Consider the following 21,115-nt stretch of genomic DNA (forward strand, 5'->3'; position numbering starts at 1 on the left):
ATTTAAAAAAAAAACAGATTGGGCTACACAGAAAACACAAATTATAAATAATAGGAATAAAAGAGGAAATATCACTACAGAAAGAATATTAAAAATAATGAATAACTATGTGTCAATAAATTCAACAAATCAAATTCCTCTGAAACACACAACTTTCAGGACATAAAATGGCACAGAAAATTGTAATGGCTTTTTATCTTTTAAAGAAATTGAATCCACAAATTGGGATGCCTGGGTGCTCTGTCAGTTAAATGTCTGACTCTAGATTTCAGTTCAGGTCATGATCTCACGGTGGTGAGATCGAGCCCCAAGTCAGGCTCAGCACTGAGCATGGAGCCTGCTTAAGATTGGCATCCTCCCTCTCCCTTTGCCCCTCCTCCACTGGCATGCACATATATATACACATTCACACTCAAAAAAATAAAAACAGTAATAAAATTAAAAAATGAAGAAAAGAAAATTAATCCACAAATAAAAGTTTCCCCTAAAGAAAAGTCCTAGCTCATACGGCTTTACTAGTGATGTCTACTAAATATTAAAGACAGAAATAGTGTCAAACTTCTACATATCTTTTAGAGAAAGGAAAATATTCTAATTCATATTGATTCCAGAATTACCTTAAAATCAAAACCAGTCAAGCATTTTTTTTCCAATTTACAGAAAAATGATCATTCATGAATACAGATGCAAAACTCCCTAGCAAAATACAGGCAAACTGAATCTAGCAATATATAAATAAGATTAGTAAGAGGTGACTCTCTGAAGTTTACCTCAGGAATGCAAGTTGTTCCAGTATTTGAAAATTAGTGTAATTCATCACCTTAAAAAGATAAAGAGAAAAACCATGACCACACCAACAGGTGCAGATAAACCATTCTACAAAATGCAAAACCTATTCATGATAAAAACCTCTCTACATAGAATAAAACCTCAATGACATAAAGGGCATCTGTAAAGAAGCACATCTAACATCATACTTAATGGTGAAACACAGACTGTATCCTCCCTGAGAAACAGAGAAAGCACTGAAGTCTCTTCTCACTACTTCTTTTCAACACTGTACCATGGGGGGTTCTAGTCAGTGCAGTGATGGGGGTGCGGGAAGAACAAGGAAGGCAGGCCGGAAGATAGGCAAGTTAGAAAGGAAGTAGTAGGGGCGCCTGGGTGGCTCAGTCGGTTAAGCGGCCGACTTCGGCTCAGGTCATGATCTCACGGTCCGTGAGTTCGAGCCCCGCGTCGGGCTCTGTGCTGACAGCTCAGAGCCTGGAGCCTGTTTCAGATTCTGTGTCTCCCTCTCTCTGACCCTCCCCCGTTCATGCTCTGTCTCTCTCTGTCTCAAAAATAAATAAACGTTAAAAAAAAAATTTAAAAAAAAAAAAAAAAAAAAAAAAAAAGAAAGGAAGTAGTAAAATGGGCTCTATTCGCAGATGATGCGGTTGTTTATCTATAAAGTCAGATATAATATACATAGCAACTATGAAAACTAATAAGCAAGTTTAATAAGATGACAGGATATACTGTCAACATACAAAAATCAGTCAATACCTGTATCCTAGTGATAAATATTTGGAAAACAAATGTTTTAAAAAGGGTGATTTACAATGGCATCAAAAACATAAAATACTTAGTAATAATCTCAGCAAAAGACATTTAAGACCACTACACTGAAAGCTAAACGATGCTTAAAGAAATTATAAAAAAACTTTAAAAATGGAGAAATATGCTATGATAATGGGTTGGAACACTCAATCTTCTTCATGTCCACTCTCAATAAATTAGTCTACGGATTCAATAAAATTCTGGGGTGCCTGGGTGGTTCAGTCAGTTAAGCATCCAATTCTTGATTTCAGTTCAGGTCATGATATCATGGTTATGAGATCAAGCCCCATGTTGGGCTCTGCACTGTGGGTGGAGCCTGCTTAAGATTCTCTCCCTCCCCTGCTTGCGTGCTCTCTCTCTCTCTCTCCCTCTCTCTCAAAAAATAAATATAAATTTAAAAAATTTAAAAAAAATCCAATTCCTGCAAACTTTTGGAAAAACCAACAAACTGATTTTAAGTTTGTATGAAAATAACCAAAACAATTTTGATAAAGAAAAACAAAGTTGATATTTCTTTGCCTGACTTATTTCACTTAGCAGAATACCTTCTAGATCCTTCCATGTATGCCATATGGTTTCGCTTACATGTAGCATCTAAAAAAAACAAGTGAACAAACAAAAAACAGAAACAAATACATAAATACAAAGAACAAACTATGGTCGCCTGGGAGGGGAAGAGAAGGGAGGTAAAGGGATGAGGCGAAGAGGATTAAGAAGTACAAACTTCCAGTTAAATAAGTCACAGGAATGAAAGTACAGCATAGGGAACACAGTCAATAAGACTGTAATAATATTGTATGGTGACAGATGGTAGCTACATTTCTCATGGTAAGCACTGCATGATGTATAGAATTGCCCAATCACTATGTTGTATGCCTGAAACTGATATGACATTGTACGTCAACTATACTTTAATATTAAAAATTAAAGAAGCACCTGGGTGGCTCAGTCGGTTGAGTGTCCGACTTCAGCTCAAGTCATGATCTCATGGTTCGTGAGTTCAAGCCCCATGTTGGGCTCACTGCTGTCAGCATGGAGCACACTTTGGATCCTCTGTCCCACCCTCTCTGTCCCTCCCACACTTGTGTGCTCTCTCTCAAAAATAAAACATTTTTTAAAAATTAAAAAAAAAATTGAGATGCTTTGAGTTCTTGCATTTGAGGCTTAATATTTAACTACAGTCATCATTTACCTGAAGGTCTAGTAAACAGATAAGATTAGTTGATGATGAAAAAGATCAGAAGAATATTCAGTGGTTGCTTGAATTGGGGAAGGAACTTAGGGGAAGGTACTCCAGGAAACTTTCTCTGGTGATGGAAATATTTTTTATCCTATAAGGGGTCAGATTCCACAAGTGTATACATTTTTAAAACTCATCAATTTGTACACTTACAATGTTCATGTAAGTGTTTTACGTCATGTAAATGTTTCCTTAAAGAACTGTAAACAATAGTGCATTCCAGGTTTGTATGTTTGCTTTTTATTGTATTATGGTTTAGCAATTCTGATACTACTCTGTGTGTTCTAGGTTCAAGTAAACAAGTAAATAAATTGAAGCATAATGGGAGCCAGGTTTCCCACTGAAGAGAAGTTAGTTTTAGTTCTTTTAAGAGAGAGAAAGAGAGGGCATGTGAGCAGGGGAGAGCCACAGAGGGAGAGAGAGAGAATCCCAAGAAGACTCCACGCTCAGCATGGAGCCTGACACGGGGCTTGATCCCATGACCCTGAGGATCATGACCTGAGCTGAAATCAAGAGTCTGATGCTCAATCGACTGAGCCCCCTAGGCATCCCCAGAGAGTTAATTTTAAATAGAGAAAGGAAAAGAACATCCTTATGGTTTTGGATTAGAACCAGAGGTGTCAATATCACTGTGAATTCATGGTTTGATAATAATAGACATATAAATAAGATATAAATATGTGTTTATAAAAACATATATGATTATGATAAATATATATAATTTCCTAGCTCTAGATTTGTTTTGTAAACACCAAGGAAACTAGTGCTCCTGGGGCTAAGAGCCGATTCCAGGGGTTGGGAGAGGAAAAATATGAGCCTGGAATATCTTGCTACAAGAAAGTAAGGAAGTACTCAAAGAATGAGGGAAACATATCAAAAGAAGCCAGCTTAAAAGGGCTCTCACTGGCTCAATCTGGGACAGTTCTGAGCAGTGATTGAGGGGCTGTGGACTTAATGAGTTGGGTAGCTGTCTCTACCCAACTCAACCACATACTACTATAATTGTAAAGGAACCAGAGCCTCCTATATACACAGGTTATAGAGTTCTAGCTGATTTTGTCATATTATTGTCTGAGTTGAATCTACTCATAACCACTTTCAAGTAGTGGCCAACGTCTGCATGAGCACACCAACCCCTTTTGCAAAACGCAGTGGATTGTGTGGAAGAGCTTAGAAGAGCTAAGACAGTTTCACTGGTAGTGAGGAAGTGGGTGGTTGCTCCAGGAATAGCACCCAGACTGGAAGCCATGAATGAAGAAGCACCAAACAACTGTTTTTACAGAATGAAAGGGAAAACTATGTAGGTGGGAGCAGAGCAGTAATGTAAAGTCAATTTGTTCTAATTCCAAGTAGAAAACAGAGAGGAAAGCAATTATGGTCATTTGTAAAATAAGAAAGTGGAGTGCATGTTTGTTACAACCACAAAATACTCTTACGACATTTAACTATATTCCTCATTGGGCCCCCAAATCATTCAACGTTCACTGCATCCTTGTCCCCTTCTCCACCTGGTCACCTCCACCCATCTGCCCAATCCTGGTCAACAAATACGTAACAATAAGATACATTACAAGATTGTTTTTCTTCATAGGAGCTGTAGTTGCCAGTCAGCAGTTTGGGCTCTGCAGTTTTCATCTGCCCACTCCTTTTGATCTAGAGTCTCAAGAGAGGGAGGGTAAGACATGGATCAAGTTAATTACCTTCTCTTCTAAATCTCTGCTCAGAACCACAGTGGGCCTCAGTCTCCAGTTCCCCCACTGCCCCCACCCCTGCTTAATACTCACTCTGCAATGCTCCTGGGGAGTCAAAATCAATTATACAAAAAAAGATTTATGAGGCACCTGGGTGACTCAATTGGTTAAGTGTCCAACTTTGGCTCAAGTCATGACCTCATGGTTCGTGAGTTCAAGCTCCATGTCAGGTTCTGTGCTGACAGCGCAGAACCGGGAGCCTGCTTCAGATTCTGTGTCTCCCTCTTTCGGCCCCTCCCATGCTCAAACTCTGTCTCTTGCTCTCAAAAATAAATAAATATTAAAAAAAAATTTTTTTAAACAAAAAAAAAAACTCATGAATGAACTAAAAATTCATGTACAAAACATGCTAAATATTCTTCCTAAAAAATATTATTTAGATGATTATCATGTTATTCTTGAAAGTCTAGAAAGCACCTTGAAATTAAATTGTATTTCCATTGTAAAAAGTGACCATTTTAGGGAAAAGATATTTGCAAACGACATATCGGACAAAGGGCTAGTATCCAAAATCTATAAAGAGCTCACCAAACTCCGCACCCGAAAAACAAATAACCCAGTGAAGAAATGGGCAGAAAACATGAATAGACACTTCTCTAAAGAAGACATCCGGATGGCCAACAGGCACATGAAAAGATGTTCAACGTCGCTCCTCATCAGGGAAATACAAATCAAAACCACACTCAGATATCACCTCACGCCAGTCAGAGTGGCCAAAATGAACAAATCAGGAGACTACAGATGCTGGAGAGGATGTGGAGAAACGGGAACCCTCTTGCACTGTTGGTGGGAATGCAAATTGGTGCAGCCACTCTGGAAAACAGTGTGAAGGTTCCTCAAAAAATTAAAAATAGATCTACCCTATGACCCAGCAATAGCACTGCTAGGAATTTACCCAAGGGATACAGGAGTGCTGATGCATAGGGGCACTTGTACCCCAATGTTTATAGCAGCACTCTCAACAATAGCCAAATTATGGAAAGAGACTAAATGTCCATCAACTGATGAATGGGTAAAGAAATTGTGGTTTATATACACAATGGGGTACTACGTGGCAATGAGAAAGAATGAAATATGGCCCTTTGTAGCAACGTGGTTGGAACTGGAGAGTGTTATGCTAAGTGAAATAAGCCATACAGAGAAAGACAGATACCATATGGTTTCACTCTTATGTGGATCCTGAGAAACTTAACAGAAACCCATGGGGGAGGGGAAGGAAAAAAAAAAAAGAGGTTAGAGTGGGAGAGAGCCAAAGCATAAGAGACTGTTAAAAACTGAGAACAAACTGAGGGTTGATGGGGGGGTGGGAGGGAGGGGAGGGTGGGTGATGGGTATTGAGGAGGGCACCTTTTGGGATGAGCACTGGGTGTTGTATGGAAACCAATTTGACAATAAATTTCATATATTGAAAAAAAAGTGACCATTTTATAATGAAGTAGAGAGTACTGAATACAAGTGATGGAACCAAGTACAATTATCAATCAGAGGAAGAAAAAGGCATATGAAATAAATTAAAACAAATAAATTGATTGTTCTTTTCTGGCTCGTTTGTCATTTCCTTGGTCGTCTAGCACCTGCAACTCCTTCCTATGTCAGGAGAATTCTCCACCTTATGGTTCTCTGTAGAAGCTAAATATGCCCCATAGCTGCCTTCCCAGTCTTCCTCATCACCAGGGAGAGGGCGTGGGGCCTAAGCTTGGCCAATCAGATGCATCTGCTCTTAGGCTCTAACTTGGAGGTGAGTGATGTGAAGAAGCAGGGCCAGGGGAGGCAACACTCAAGGCCTAGAGCATGATGGCAGTCATGCTGGCATCAGCAGGCTACAGTATTCACCTCTCACCAGCAGAAGCCTCACCCACTGCGGATGTGACTGACAGTGAGCAGTTGTCAGTGATGCTGGGTGATTAAGACCTGGTCCCCTAGCTTTCCCAGCTGCACTCTACCATGCTTAAGCCAACCTAAACACGTGCTTAACTCTGTGAATGCTGGCTTCACTTGCTCACAACTAAGAATCCTGCCTGGAACATTTAGTGCCTTGCAACCTACCTCATCATACTAAGCTGCCACCAAAACAATCTATAGCTGATACACAGAGCTACTATTAGTTTTTTCACTCGTTAAAAACAAAAATTACTCCCTTCTGAATATTCCCAGGCTTCTGACTTTTAAACGCTCTGCTCAAATTAAAAAGTCTTTCCTATTCCAGGCCTAGAAATATTTAAGTATGAACAAATGATTGAAAATAAATTAGGATAGAAATTCCATTAACAGGTGATGCACGTAAGTAATAAAAACCAAAATATCATTGCACCCTAGGTTACTGGCTCTAAACAGAAAGTAGATTACTGGAGGCAAAGTTCCCCACGATGATCACTCATTAGCTTATTCAAAGTGGCTTTACGGGCTCAGTCCATTTGCCAAATTGACTCTTGCCCAAATTTTCCTGGCACACAAATTGCCAAACAGTTAACCCTCCTATTAGTAGTCTCAGCAGGAATCAATGCATGAATGAGCATGGAGCCTCTTCTCCCGCCTCGAAAGGCCAACCAGAGCAGTGTTCAGGCCAAATGTCTTCGAATTACCAAAGAGCTATGTCCAGTGTCTGATAATAAATACTTGAATTGTAGATAATGGGACCTTTGCTTTCCCCAACCTCTGCTCTGGCAGTAGTTTAAAGAACTGGATTCATTTAAAATAATGGATTTTTTTGTCTTACTGCTTTTAGATTTCTAAAGCTGCAATTTATTCTATCTGCAAGAGAAGTGAAGATGTTTTGTTAAAATATTTACTTCCAGGGGTAAAGGTGATAGGTAATTTTGTTGCTAAAAAGATGACTTTGGTGTTTCTGCTCTTATCAGTTCATGTGATATTTTATTTTCTTTCTAAGTAAAGATTCAGGATAAGAGTACAAAATATAACTCTTCTCACATGCTACAGTCTACCAGAATAGAATATCCTTTATGGATAAAGAGTAGCACTGCCTATCAGAGCAACCCTTCACTGAGCCTACACAGGCCAATGAATTCGGCCATAAAGGACGCCTGTATCCCCGTTATACGTGGGAGACAGATCACTGGCTCATTTCGTATTAGCCTCGTAGGACCCATAGGACAGAAACAATTTCCTTTCACTCCCAGCCAGGTTGGAAATGACCCAGTCATTCAGAAACAAACAGGATGTAAGTTGATTAAAAAAAAAAAAAAAAATCAGCTAGATAATAAAATCTTTGATTCAACTCAAAATGAGTTTCTTCCTTTTTCTCTTATAAGAGAAATGATAGATAAAATGCAAAACTGAAGTAAAATTTAGGAGAGCATCCATTTTTATACATTAAATGCAAATTATAGGCAAAACAAAATATTTTCTTGATTTTTGATAACGCAGCATAAAACCCAGCAGAAATACTTTATTATGAAATAGTTCATTTGACACGTTAAGAACATAATTGAAATGTGTCTCATCCAAGAAATACAAATGAGCTTCAGTGACGTCAGCTGAAATATACTGGCTCCTGCTTATGCGGTTCCTAGGGATTTCTGAAAATCTCCAGAGACCTCAGTGGTTGTCTGCAGGGCTTTGTAGAGGGTTTGCAAAGTCCAGAGTAAAACTGATTTTGCCTCACATCCATGGAAAGCCTTCTTATTCTTCCGTACTATTTTACTCAGTACTTTAGTTTTCTACTATGTGACATCCTGAGGAAGAGGTTTGCTTTCATTCAACACTTCTACCAGAACATTAGCACACATATGTCAATGCAAATATATAATTACCTGGAAAAAACCACACACATTAAATTACAGTATATCATAAATATTTACAGTATGCCACATTCAGTTTAATCACCAACCAGGTGTTACATGTGAACTACACCAGGTTCTCTGAAAAGGACAAATAGAAGAAACACTTAAATGCATGCTTTAATAATGGCTGGAAGAACAGATTACTTTAAATTCTAATCATACTAGACTTCATTAGCTTCTCTGACTTCCTTACTCTCTCCTAATAAATGGTATCAGTAGTCTTGGCAGCCTATTAGAAGGGCAAAATTTCAACCTCTATTTCCTTATGGCTGATCGCAGTAAGTTTTTATCACTTAGAGCTCTTTGAAGCATGCACTCAAGTACAATAAATACATGTGTATGTTGGTGGGGGAGGTGAGAAGGGAGGAGGAGGTTGGTTTAAATGAAACACATGTGAGCAGGAGCCTGGAGGTCTGCAGCGGACACAGCCATCAGACCCCAGGGGCAAGTTTGAGACTAACCAGGACTTCAAGATGATATGTTGTGAGATTGCATACACCACACAAATTTCATTCTATTCTCCTCATGCTAATTTCATTTTCCAAAATCATCATTTAAAAAAGTAATTTCTAGTTGCAAAGAAATATTTGAGACAGAAGCTGGATGAATAAGTTGGGGACACCGCCATTTGATCAGGGTTCTGGTTGCAATCCTGGATATCCCACCTAGCAGTTAAACGTATCTTATGGCACTAGAAAAGTCCAGGAAAAAAAAAAAAAAAGCATATTTTAAAGAAAGCATCAAAGTAACCATTATGGGAAACATACGTTCTTTGTTATACTTATTTTATAGCTTAGTGTTATTTTTGAGTTATATTTGAAAAGGGCCACCAGAATCTGTCGGCATTTTGTATTTCTAAGCATTTATCCCAACCCTTCTTGAAAATAACATTTAAGAGCAAACAACAACTTTGGAGATGGTTTCTTTATTCTGCGCTGTATTGTAAGAAACATGACTGTTTGAAAGTCTCAATACCTTCTTTTGTCTGCTCTCAGCAGCAGCCAGCTGTGTGGACATCCTTTCTTGCATCTTTCTGCAGTGGGCCATGACTGCTTCAAGGATGGAGAGGGGGTTGGTGCAAACTGGCTTCTTCTCTTTATCGCCAGCACCTGCTTCATAGTCTCTCTGTAGTGCCAAGAATGGGTCATTTAAATTAAATCTCCCATACCGTTCCTGGATAAATACTTCTTTCCTGCGAGCCTAGAACAAAATCAGAGGGACATATTGAAGAAAGAAATAAAAATATACAGAAAGATATTTATAAGAAGGTTTTGTGATTACTTTTCCAAATGGTATTCAATAGAGCTGTTTTTGAGTAATGGCTTACGTAAGATGTCAGGCAGTGAGAGACAAGTGAGGAGAACGTGACCCCAATCCCTGACTAGCTTGGCATGCCATTCAGCCTACTTTCAAGCTTTCTTCCTTTAAGAATGTCTTTTAAATTACAAATGATGCAAATACAGCTTTTTCCCATGATGCTCACTCCTTCAGGGATCTGTATTTTAGGTGCAGTCTTTCCTAATTTAAAGTAAAATGAGAAATACCAACAATTAAAATAACTTTTAGCAGAAGTTCAAAAATAAAATCATCTCTATCCTGATAGAACTTATTTCACATGATACTCATCAAGTTAACTCACAAAATATAAATCTCCTCCAAGTTTTGTATAGCCAGAAAGAATTTATAAGGATATTTGCTAGAGAAGAAAATACTTCATGAAATCTTTATGTCAAAAAGTCACAACATTCATATTTCGTGAAGTTTGGCTAAATTACCACAAACCTCCAGAAGATTCAAGAAAATGCAAATATCTCTCATTGTTGAAAGGCATTAAAATATAGTTCACAGAGTCCCAGAAAAGAACATAACCTCATTTTACTCTCAATGTTAGTCCATCAGTGTCAAAGTTAATTTCGCATCCACATGGCACTAAATGCAATTTTCTATAATTAGCCTACAACAGTCTTTGCATAGAATGGAAAAAAGCAGTGGAAATATATTAAAACTAGCAACATTTTCCTAACTCGGGTCATGGGGAATAGCCACTAGAAAACAATTATTCTATGTCACGGTCAGTGAGAAAACTAAATTACTTTCCAATAAATCAAGCTAATTATCCAAAATGTTAAATGTGTTTTCTAAAGAAATATTACATAAATTTCCTCACTTTAAAAGTAACTGCATTGAACAACTAGACTTTTCCATTTTTAGACCACTGTCAGCAAGCCAACAACTAGATAAACACCAGTGCAAATGACAAATGGGAAAATCTAACGTTTCTTTCCCTATTACCAAATTAGATTAAGAAATACAGTTTACAAAAAGCCCAATTTCACGGTTAAAATTAAGCTACCTTCAGAGAATCATTTTAAACTTAAAAGTCAACACGATTTAGGAGTCCAAAAGCATTTGATATTTCTAGATTCTTCAAATTCAATTATGTGATCAGTACACTGAGTATCACTTCCAAGATGTAATTTCAAAAGCGATTTCATTTTGCCTTCACTTTTCTCTTAATTTTCATTCAACATAGTAATTCACCCCCCACCCCTGGATGAAAACTTGAGATGCCCCTATGGTTTTTCTCTTACTTTTTTTTCCCTCTTACTTTTCTCTAATACAAGTCCTATTGTCATTTGAAGACATAAACCAGTCTCAATTTGATTAGAATATCCAACCTGAGTGGTATGACCTCTTCCCTTCCCCAGCTAGGATCTGCTGCAAGTTAACATGTACCACGTGGGAAAGGAGGGCTTATGAAAACCTCTCTCCCTTTACACACATCTGCTCCCCCTCTTTCTAATAAGTGGTTCTCCAATAAGTAGTTCTCTCTGTGTTGGAAGGGACAGGAGGTAGATGATAAAGATGGAGGTGAAGGGAGCAGGAACATCCTATGTGACTGGTTCAGTTGGAAGACTAGCCTTACCGAGTATGGTGAATAGTTAAAGCCTGCTTTTCCCTATGAAGTACTCGGTGACTTTAGAGGCCACCGTCTCCTCTCCCACTGCTGGGTCTCTTCAGTCATAGTTTCCCTCAATGCAGGTCATAAATTTAGGACTGACTACATAATCTGCAAGGCCCACGATACAATGAAACATAGAGCTCTTTGTTCAAAAATTACGAATTTCAAGATGGTGACAGCATACCATTTAAGCAAGCAGGAGGCCTTCCTAAGTGCATGGCCCCCTGCAACTGCACGAGTTGTACACTCAGGAAGCCAGCCTTGCATACACTCCTTATGTAGCATCTAGAATCTAGTTTTTGCCAACTGAGGTGCCATGTTCTCCAGACTTGTCTACTGAACAGGACCTGAATCAATCTCATTCCCACTCTTTGGTGCTCATGGCCCAACCCAGTCTATAGGAAACACTCATACATTTTCATCTAAACAAAATGTGGGAGTACAAGATGACAGGACACCCAATTGGTAATCTCTATTATGGGAAGAGTCTAGTCACTCTGAGCCTAGTAGGGCTGTCTTCTCTTAAACCTTTTGCTTTGAGCTCCTTTCAAGTAGGGGCATTTTTATTCAGCTTGACATGCTTTCAACCCACCATAGAACAGACAATGGGTATGTAATGTATTCTTGCTGCACAGATAAATGTAGCATCCAACAGACTTAGGAAAATGTAATTTGCAACCCACAGCCCTCTAAGGAAAGAGCTCATGCCATTTTCCCTGTTCGAGGGAGTCAAGTTTCTTCCCAAAGGGATAATCTTACCAGGAACCTGGGGAGTAAGTCAGGCCAATGTCAGACTCCTCTATGCAGAACTAATTCCTAAGAAAATGATGACCAAGTAGTAGTTTACCCAATGCCTGAGGCAGAATTAGGGGATCCCAGGAAGGACTCAATTAACTCTCCAATCTAAAACAAGGCAAGAGCAGTTTCAGGAAAACCACAGCAGGTAGCAGCTGGTTTTCTATGGTTCATGATTCTTTGTACTAACTACACCCCAAATCAGGATTGTATCTAATAGAGGCATTCTGCTTACCACAGAACTGTCAGAATACCTTTCTAAGGAAACCTCAGTCACTTTTCTGCTTACAGCCCTCAATGCTTCCATATCCACTGTTAAGCAACCCCCCTCCCCGCCGCCACACACACACACACACACACACACACACACACACACACACACACCTCATGCCTTTGTCCATGTGATGCTGGCAGGTTGGGACACCTTCCCCTCCTTAGCCCAGGTAACTTCCCACTAACCCTCCCTGTCACCTCCTCCTCTTTTGCCCATCTCAAGTTTTAGAGTTTAGCTTAATTTGGATTTAGGCAAGCATCTATAACTGAACACATGCCCAAGCCAATTGAAATCGCTTAATTTTACCCATTTTTTCAACTATTAAATGCTTATTCCTTTAACATTCTTGAAAAAATGCTTACCTTTTTCAGGACATGTTAGTTTATAACACACTATTTAATTCTTAATGTACTAAGTTACTTTTGGTAAGGGCAGGTCAACAATACATACAAGTTTTAATATTTAAGGAGATCATGTAACAAAAAATGGCTTGATGTTTCTAATACTGGGTATGAAGAGGCCTTTCCCTAAAAAAAGGAAAAGCTGAATGTGCAGATAACTTCTTGGTTTATGCATCAGAATTACTTGAGAATGAAATGCATTTCAGGAAAATGAGTCATTATAAAGACACAGACTATAATTATGAAAACAGGCTTTTAAAGGAACCCTTAAACCTAGCTACCTTGATAAAAATATAATTTCAATCATAATCTGAGGTTTTATAAGATCTTGTCAAGAAATAAAGAAAAACATGGCCATTATTATTAGAAGATTTGACAAAGTGTTCTTACTTTTGGTTTTCATTGTTCGACGAGTCCAAATGAACTAGATTACACCTGATTAGTAATAATACAAGGAAAAAAACTTAAATATTCAATTTGTCCCAGAGTATGTAACTTCCTTAGGAAAAAAAATCTAAAGCATGCATTGTGGGGCACAATTAAAACATACCACCAATTAATTTTAAAAAACATTTAAAAACATATGGCTGGGGAGGCACCTGGGTGGCTTAGGTGGCTGAGTGTCCAACTTCAGCTCAGGTCATGATCTCATGGTCCGTGAGTTTGAGCCCCACATCAGGCAGGCTCTGTGCTGATAGCTCAGAGCCTGGAGCCTGCTGCAGATTCTGTCTCCTGTTCTCTCTGCCCCTCCCCTGCTTGCACTCTGCCACCCTCTCTCAAAATAAATAAACACTAAAAAAATATATAGCTAAAATTATTTTATCTTATGAAAAGTCAAAATGATTTTGTAACATTTAAAAAATACTAGTAAAAGATAACTTTTATTGAGACATTATTTATTGCTATGTGTTTTATATTCATTTTCTCGTAAAATTAAGTCCAACAGACAGCCACTATTTTAATTCACATTTTTAAAAATGTTTTAAAGCATTAATACAGATCTAACTGTAAGACTAAGAAATTCTGTCCTCAGCTTGAGCCTACTCAACACAGCTGCCACTATCTTGGGTGCCAATCGCATAAAACCACAAAGGATGGTTGAAATGATGAGCCCAATCTGACAAGATGGACTTTCTCAGGAATAAATAGGAGTCAGTTCTTGAGGTCAAACACAGAAGTATGAAAACCTTAGGGGTTGCGACCAACACTATCTCAAGGAGTGAACAATAAAATGGAAACTGTTCCTCCCCCACATGTCAAGCCAGCAACTCATTTCCAAGCTTCGTTAATTAATAGAAAAAAGAGATCAGAACTAGACAATTCCTGGACTACTGGGCTCACTTCTGGGTGAAATATTTAAATAACGATCAATACAAAAAGGACCTGAGAACAGAACTGAATTGTAAGAGTAGAAGGAAAACAGGAATGCTTAAAAGGATTTACAGAGGCATGACTGCATTCTTTCAGTATCTGAAGGCATCTTGGTTTAAAGAGGTGTTTACTCCCAAACAATACAATGATAGCCACGATAATAAAAAAAATTTTCAAGGGCCAAAGCTGTTCTAGAGATACAATAAGCTGCATTGGACTGCAGTGAAATCTGTGTCTCTGGCTGTGTTTCAAATGTAGGCTGAAAAAACATGTGGTAGAAATGGGGTCCAGGGGTCTCAAAGATCAGGAAGATCACTGACTTCCACACTGTCACACTCCTCTCAAACCCCGAAATACTATTATTCCAATTCAAGAGGGATGGAAAATACATTGAGATTCTTCCAAACAGCCAACATAAAAATTTACCTATCTTACGCTAAATTTATCTTATTGGAAAAGATTTCAAGTACACCTAGACAAAAAAAAAAAAAAAAAAAAAAATGAAGCGCTCTTCTAAGAAAGGGAAAAAAAATCCCACTTGTAACTAAAAGGGAATGGGAAGCCAGAGATAAGCCATGTCCTCAGAGCTCACTGTCACTCTAAGAGGGGCAGAAAACGTAGGAGTTTGTTTATGCCTTCATATACAATGCACACGCACACACACAGAGCAGGTAGATGGATGGCAGAGGGTAAACCAGCAATGTTTTGCAACCCAGTCACTGCCCTTCACTGATTGCAAAGTCTTAGAAATTCACCAGCCAGGAACAAAATATAACCCCAAGGATTATTTATTAAATGCCAAAAAGTTTGAAACGTTCATTTCACTATATGTGGCAAGACACACACAGCGCACAGAAATGAAGGCGTGCCAGGGTGTCACATGATCTGCCACACCACACTGGAGTAGCAAGTCAAAGAGGCCTATTTTTTTCCTGCTCTTTCTCCTCCGGCCCTCTTTCCTCAACCTTTCTGCCAACTAGTGTTGTACCTGCTCATAAACCTAATAACCTGAATGTGTGGAAACTGTCATGCCAGGAATATACATAATGTGTATTATATATCACATAATATACACATATATTATTATATACGTATATATAATATATACATATATTATATATACGTATATAGTATATATATGTATATATGTATATATATATATATATATATATATATATATATATATAATATATACATAATGTGTATCATATATCAAGACAGACTTAGATTTGATTCCTAAGGCTAAAATTTACAAGTGATACTTCGATAAACCACCAGCTTTCTCTCAAGACACATAGACCAGTCTAACAAAATCCATGAAATGGCTTGGTTTCACACAAATCTCTCAGAAGTAACCTTCCAACTCTTTACTTTGACCACATATGCCACTTTCCATCTAGCACACATCCATCAGTGCTCATCTCGGCCAGATACGTGGCCCATGCACACCCGTAAAAGTAAGATTACCTTTATTCCCTAACTGGCTCAAGAAAGGCACACAGTGCCACACTGTCCTGTTCTCCTGCTCAGAGTAGACATTATTAAGTTACCAATACACTGGAAGCTGAATCCAGGAAAAGACTCACAATTTGTCCTAATTCATACCTCCAGGCAGCCACCACCCATCAATCAGAAGTGGGACACAGATGAACCTACCTGCCAACTCTGCCATAGGCATTTAATTGCTACAGTTAGCTGTATCTTTAACTATACTAGACAGTTAAAACCATGCCTTTTATGCCTCTCTAACTTAACCACGAGCAGAATACTCCACACATACCAGTTAGTTACTTAAGGTTAAAAGAAGTAATCGTTTCTATAACTGGGGACTGGTAATTATAAATGAGCTTTTCATATAAGAAACCAGAATCATTTTATGTTTTAATTTAAAAATTTTTTAATGTTTATTTCTGAGAGACAGAGAGAGAGAGAGAGAGGGAGGGAGGGTGGGAGGGAGGACGTGAGTGGGGGCAGAGCAGAGACACAGAGGTAGACACAGAATCCGAAGCAGGCTCCAGGCTCTGAGCTGTCAGCACAGAGCCCGATGTGGTGCTCAAACTCACGGACTGTGAGATCATGAGCTGAGCTGACGCTGGACGCTTAATCAACTAAGCCACCCCAGCACTGCAAAACAAAATAATTTTAAAGCCTTCATGAAAGAGGCACTATTAAATTTCATGAAAGACGCATTATTCAACAATAAAAAAAACTATCCAAAAATTTATTAATATTTGAACTATTTCATATTTTTATATAAAATAATACATGTTCACTATGCAGTGTGGGAAAATACTGTTAAGGGGGGAAAACTATCACCCATAATTCAATTGTCAGAAGACAGTCACTATTAAGCTTGCCTTACATTCTACAAATTATTTTAAGCATGTATTAAAAATAGTTATCAAGGACCTAAGCAAATACGTTTAAGTAGCCTTTCCCATTTAATTTGCTATTTCCCATTTCAATAATTTATATCAATATTTTTAATAGTATTGCACAAATCTAACATATTTAAGAAAATCTCACTGTTTATCACTTAGTTTTTGATTGTTCTAACATATGTGGAGGTAACCCCCTGGGAACATTTATTAGAGAAATCCATTGTGGTATTATATCCATTATTCCTTACTGGATTAAAGAATAAAAATATTTTGATGATTTCTGAAACTACCAAATTCCTCTTCAGAGAGTTTGCCAATTTATATTCTCACCACCAGCAGTGTTTTGTTTTGTTTTGTTTTGTTTTTTGCATCTGTGGTTATGAGAGATAATGGTCTATATTTTCTTCTTTATTTTTTATCTATCTTTGCCAGTTTGGGGAGTAGAGGACTGCTAACCCCATAAAATGAAATGGGCCGTGATGGCCCTGCTTGTATTTTCTGAAAAGGTTTGTGCATATAACAATATTTATTTTTTGAACGTTTGATAGCTTTTACCAGTGAAGTCATCCAGGCCTGGAGTCTTCCTTTGAAAAAGGTTTTTCCTAATGAATTTTTAAAATACATATGATACTATTTAGATTTTTTATTTCTTTTAGCAATTTTGTAAGTCATAGTTTTCAAGATATTTGCCCATTTCATCTAGGATGTTCAAGTTGTTTATAGTATTCACTTACTATCTCTGTGAAATCTATAGGCTCTGTAGTGATAATCCCTTGTTTTCATGCCCAGTATCGGTGATTTGGGTTCGTGTTCTTGCTCATGTTAGGAAAATCTCAACTTTCTTTCTTTCTTTCTTTTCTTTCTTTCTTTTCTTTTCTTTTCTTTCTTTCTTTCTTCCTTCCTCGCTCTTTTCATTCCTTCCTTCCTTCCATCCTTCCTTCCTTCCTTCCTTTTAAGTAAGTTCTATGCCCAATGTGGGTCCTGTACTGACAATCTTGAGATCAAGACCATGCTCTACCAACTGAGCCAGCCAGGCGCCCCAGGAATATGTCAATTTTGATGATTTTTTTAATTATCCAGATTTGGGCTACATTTATATTCTCTACTATCTATTTTGTATTTCACTGATTGCTGCTCTTTAACAATTTTTTTTTCCTTCTACTTACTTTGGGTTTACTTTATTCCCCTCTCTTTATAGTTTCTTAAAACAGAACCTTAGGTCATTTTTAGATCTTCCTCCTTTTATTTTTATTTTATTTTAATTTTTTAATGTTTATTTATTTTTGAGAGAGAGACAGACAGAGCATGAGTGGGCGAGGGGCAGAGAGAGAGGAAGACAGAAATTGAAGCAGACTCCAGACTCCAAGCTGTCAGCATAGAGGCCACTGTGGGGCTCGAACCCATGAGCAGTGAGATCATGACCTGAGCTGAAGTCGGACACTCAACCAACTGAGCCACCCAGGTGCCCCAGATCTTTCTCCTTTTAAATGCAAGCATTTAGGGGCATCGGGGTGGCTCAGTCAGTTAAGCATTGACTCTCGGTTTTGGCTCAGGTAATGACCTTGGTTCGTGAGTTCAAACCCCACATCTGGCTCCATGCTGACAGCGTGAAGTCTGCTTAGGGTTCTCTCTCCCTCTCTCTCTGCCCCACCCCTGCTTGCGATCTCTCTCGAAATAAATAAATGAACTTTCAAAAAAAATAATAAAAATAAATGTAAGCATTTAAAGCAATAAGTTTTTCCCTAAGTACTGTTTGAGGTGTATCTCAAATATTTTGATGCATTTTTGCTGTCATTCAGTTCAAATTATTTTCTAATTTTACTGTGATTTTGTCTTTGACACATGAATTATAGAGATGTTTTTCTCAGAAGTTTCCAGATATTTGGATGTCTTTTTTTAATGCCTTATCCTTACTGGTTTCTCATTTAACTCTGTTGAGGTTACTGAATACGTTCTACAAATGTCAATTAATCAAGATGGTTGATAGAGCGTGTTATTCATATTTTCTATGTTTTTACTGTTTTTCCCCTAATAACTACTTGTTGTTCTATCAAATACCAAAATAGGTATTAAAATCTGTAATTATGAAATTGTCTATTTTTCCCTTTAAATTTACCAATTTTTGCTTCATGTATTTTGAGGCTCTATTACTCGTCACATAAACATTTATGTCTTTGTGATAAACTGTCCCTTTTATCATTATGAACTGTATTATCTCTACAATACTGGCTCTGTTTTTGAACCTTCCACTGTTTCCTTTATCTTCCTATTCAGAATTTGCCAGTATAAATGTTTAATTTGTACTATTAAATCCTACCAACCAGTAGGACAAGCCTCTTTCACAATATCAGTTTCTAAAAATTCCTTTGTTATACTACCAGCTTATTCTTCTAGATGAAATTTAGAAGTTGATAAAATAAGTCTCAAAAAAAGCAATTATAATTTTGATTGGTATCATGTACAAATTAGACAAACATTTGAAGAAAGAGGCCTTTTTCATAAAACTAAGACTTGCCACTGGAAAATAATCTTGCTGTTGTATCTTCCAAAAGTTTTCTATTTTAAAATCAATTAGCATAAATCTGAGAACAAGAAAATTTTGGCAATATCCCCACTTTCCTAATTATCTCTGTACATATTTTATCTTGATTAAAACTGTTAAAGCAGCTCTCAATCGAGGCTGCTCGTCAGAACCACGAGTAACTCTGCAAACAGTTTTCGCCCAACATTCGATGATGACTCTATGAAGATTCCCCCTAAGTACTTCAATGCCCCCACCAAGTAGAAGAGCCAACTTCTTGCTTCTCCTTACACTGTTATACCATTATTTCCATGCTTAATATCTTAATGCTTATTTCAAACTAGGTAAATCTTTAGGGTATTTATTTTTCAAAGCAGCTTTTGGATGAGAATGTTCTGTTTCTCTGTCAATCTGAGTATGATTTCTATTTCCTTCTGCCACGACCACCACTTGGTCTGGGTGAAAACATTCTTAGGTGATAACTCTCAACACTAGATATTGTTTCTTTGCCTCCTGCATTCAATAGTGCACAGGAGCAAGTCCAAGGCCAGATAGATTTTTCTCCCTTTTTAGGTAAACCTTCTGCTTTTCTGCCCAATTAATTCCTTTTCGAACTTTAAAATTAGTAAGTAACATTTAAGATTATTCCCAGTGTTGGCTGGTATTTTCCTGCCCTACAGATTTTTTAACATAAAGATTCTGCTACATCTCACTTGCAGCAACCAATCGATTTGTTCTGGTGTTTTTCAGGAACATCCATTTTTCTCCTGGTGGATCTCCATTCGCCACCTTCTAAACATACGTATCTTTGTTTCTACTTTATCACTTTAATCCTTTCCTCTGGGTTCTGGGAGAACTTCTTAAATTTGTTATGGATTTCATTTTTTATAATGTTGATTTTTCACTATTAGTGCTAAAACATGCTTCAATTCTCCGAGTGCATTTTAAATTCTAACCACTGTCAATACTGTCATCCTCACTTTACAGAGGAGAAACCTGAAAGGGCCTGAGACAGGTTGTAGAGCCAGGAGCTGTGGAGGCAGTACCCACTCCAGCGATCTGCCTCCGACGGCTACGCTCTCTGTTCCCCAACTCTGCAGCCAGTTCACTCTCCATCACAGTCTGGCTCATCCACCATTCAGTCTCACTCCAAAGTCTATGTTTCCTTGAATTTTAAGACGCAAAGCAGATGGTGTCTAAAAATTACTTTCTAAAATTTACTTGCTTCTCATAATAATTTTGTCAAATGTAGGTCGTCTCTTTGCATTTTAAATGATTTTGCTACAAAATCTTTCATAGCCTTAGGTTTTTTCTTTTTACTCCATCTTTGGACCAGTAGGAGTTAACCCAGATCTGGTGTTTATCTGTAAGCAGGGCAGGTAGAATCTCTGAGCACCTTTAGTCTCCAGCTGGTTGCCATTAAAATGCTCCTCTAATAGAGGGCAGTGGGCAGACCGGTGCTAACTTACATGGCAGTGCTCCTCTCAGCTCAGAGGGGAGAGGAGAAGGGGAGAGGAGAAGTCAGAGCCACAGCCCCGTGAAACAGGTTCCTCTGTTGGGCTCCTCCCGGCGGCCTTGGGTGTCAAGGACAAGGAATCTCTCTGGCTGCACCTGCCCAGGAGGGACGAGAGCATGTCTGTGCCAACGTCTGTGCTGGCAGAGTATCGGGGGGGTGGCACTGATGTCCAAGACAGCTTTCCTGGCAATGCTGCTATCTAGTGCTTCTCCTTCACACTTGTGGAAGAGATTTCTGGTGGCAACTCCCTAACCTATCGCATAGTCTGCCCTCGCCTCTCCAGATCCAGGTAGGTACCAGTTGGCTGGCTCTTACCAAGTTACAGGTCCGCCTCCCGAAGAGCATCACAGGGTCCAGGAAGTGAGTCAACGCTCATTTATGCCTCAGTCTGGTCATATGATCATTGCATATAGCAGGTATTCCTTTAGGACATGGGTAGTGCAGCAGTGGAGACAGTGGGCTCAGAGATCACACAAAAAGGGTTTGATAGACTCTGCTACTTCT

At 38.3% G+C, this 21,115-nt stretch overlaps 1 protein-coding gene across 7 annotated transcripts in view; it reads right to left on the reverse strand.

Annotated features, from left to right (window-relative positions):
* CTTNBP2 (cortactin binding protein 2) overlaps nucleotides 1–21,115 on the reverse strand; it is a 166,926-nt gene that overhangs the window by 78,719 nt on the left and 67,092 nt on the right. For all 7 annotated transcript variants that reach the window (XM_045495409.1, XM_045495410.1, XM_045495407.1 and 4 more), the window contains exon 3: nucleotides 9,366–9,590. In XM_045495409.1, coding sequence (XP_045351365.1) covers nucleotides 9,366–9,590 — 225 coding nt within the window. The remainder of the gene's footprint in view (nucleotides 1–9,365; nucleotides 9,591–21,115) is intronic.

Source organism: Leopardus geoffroyi, chromosome A2 (genome assembly GCF_018350155.1).
Source record: "Leopardus geoffroyi isolate Oge1 chromosome A2, O.geoffroyi_Oge1_pat1.0, whole genome shotgun sequence".
In the NCBI taxonomy this organism is placed as follows: Eukaryota; Metazoa; Chordata; class Mammalia; order Carnivora; family Felidae; genus Leopardus; species Leopardus geoffroyi.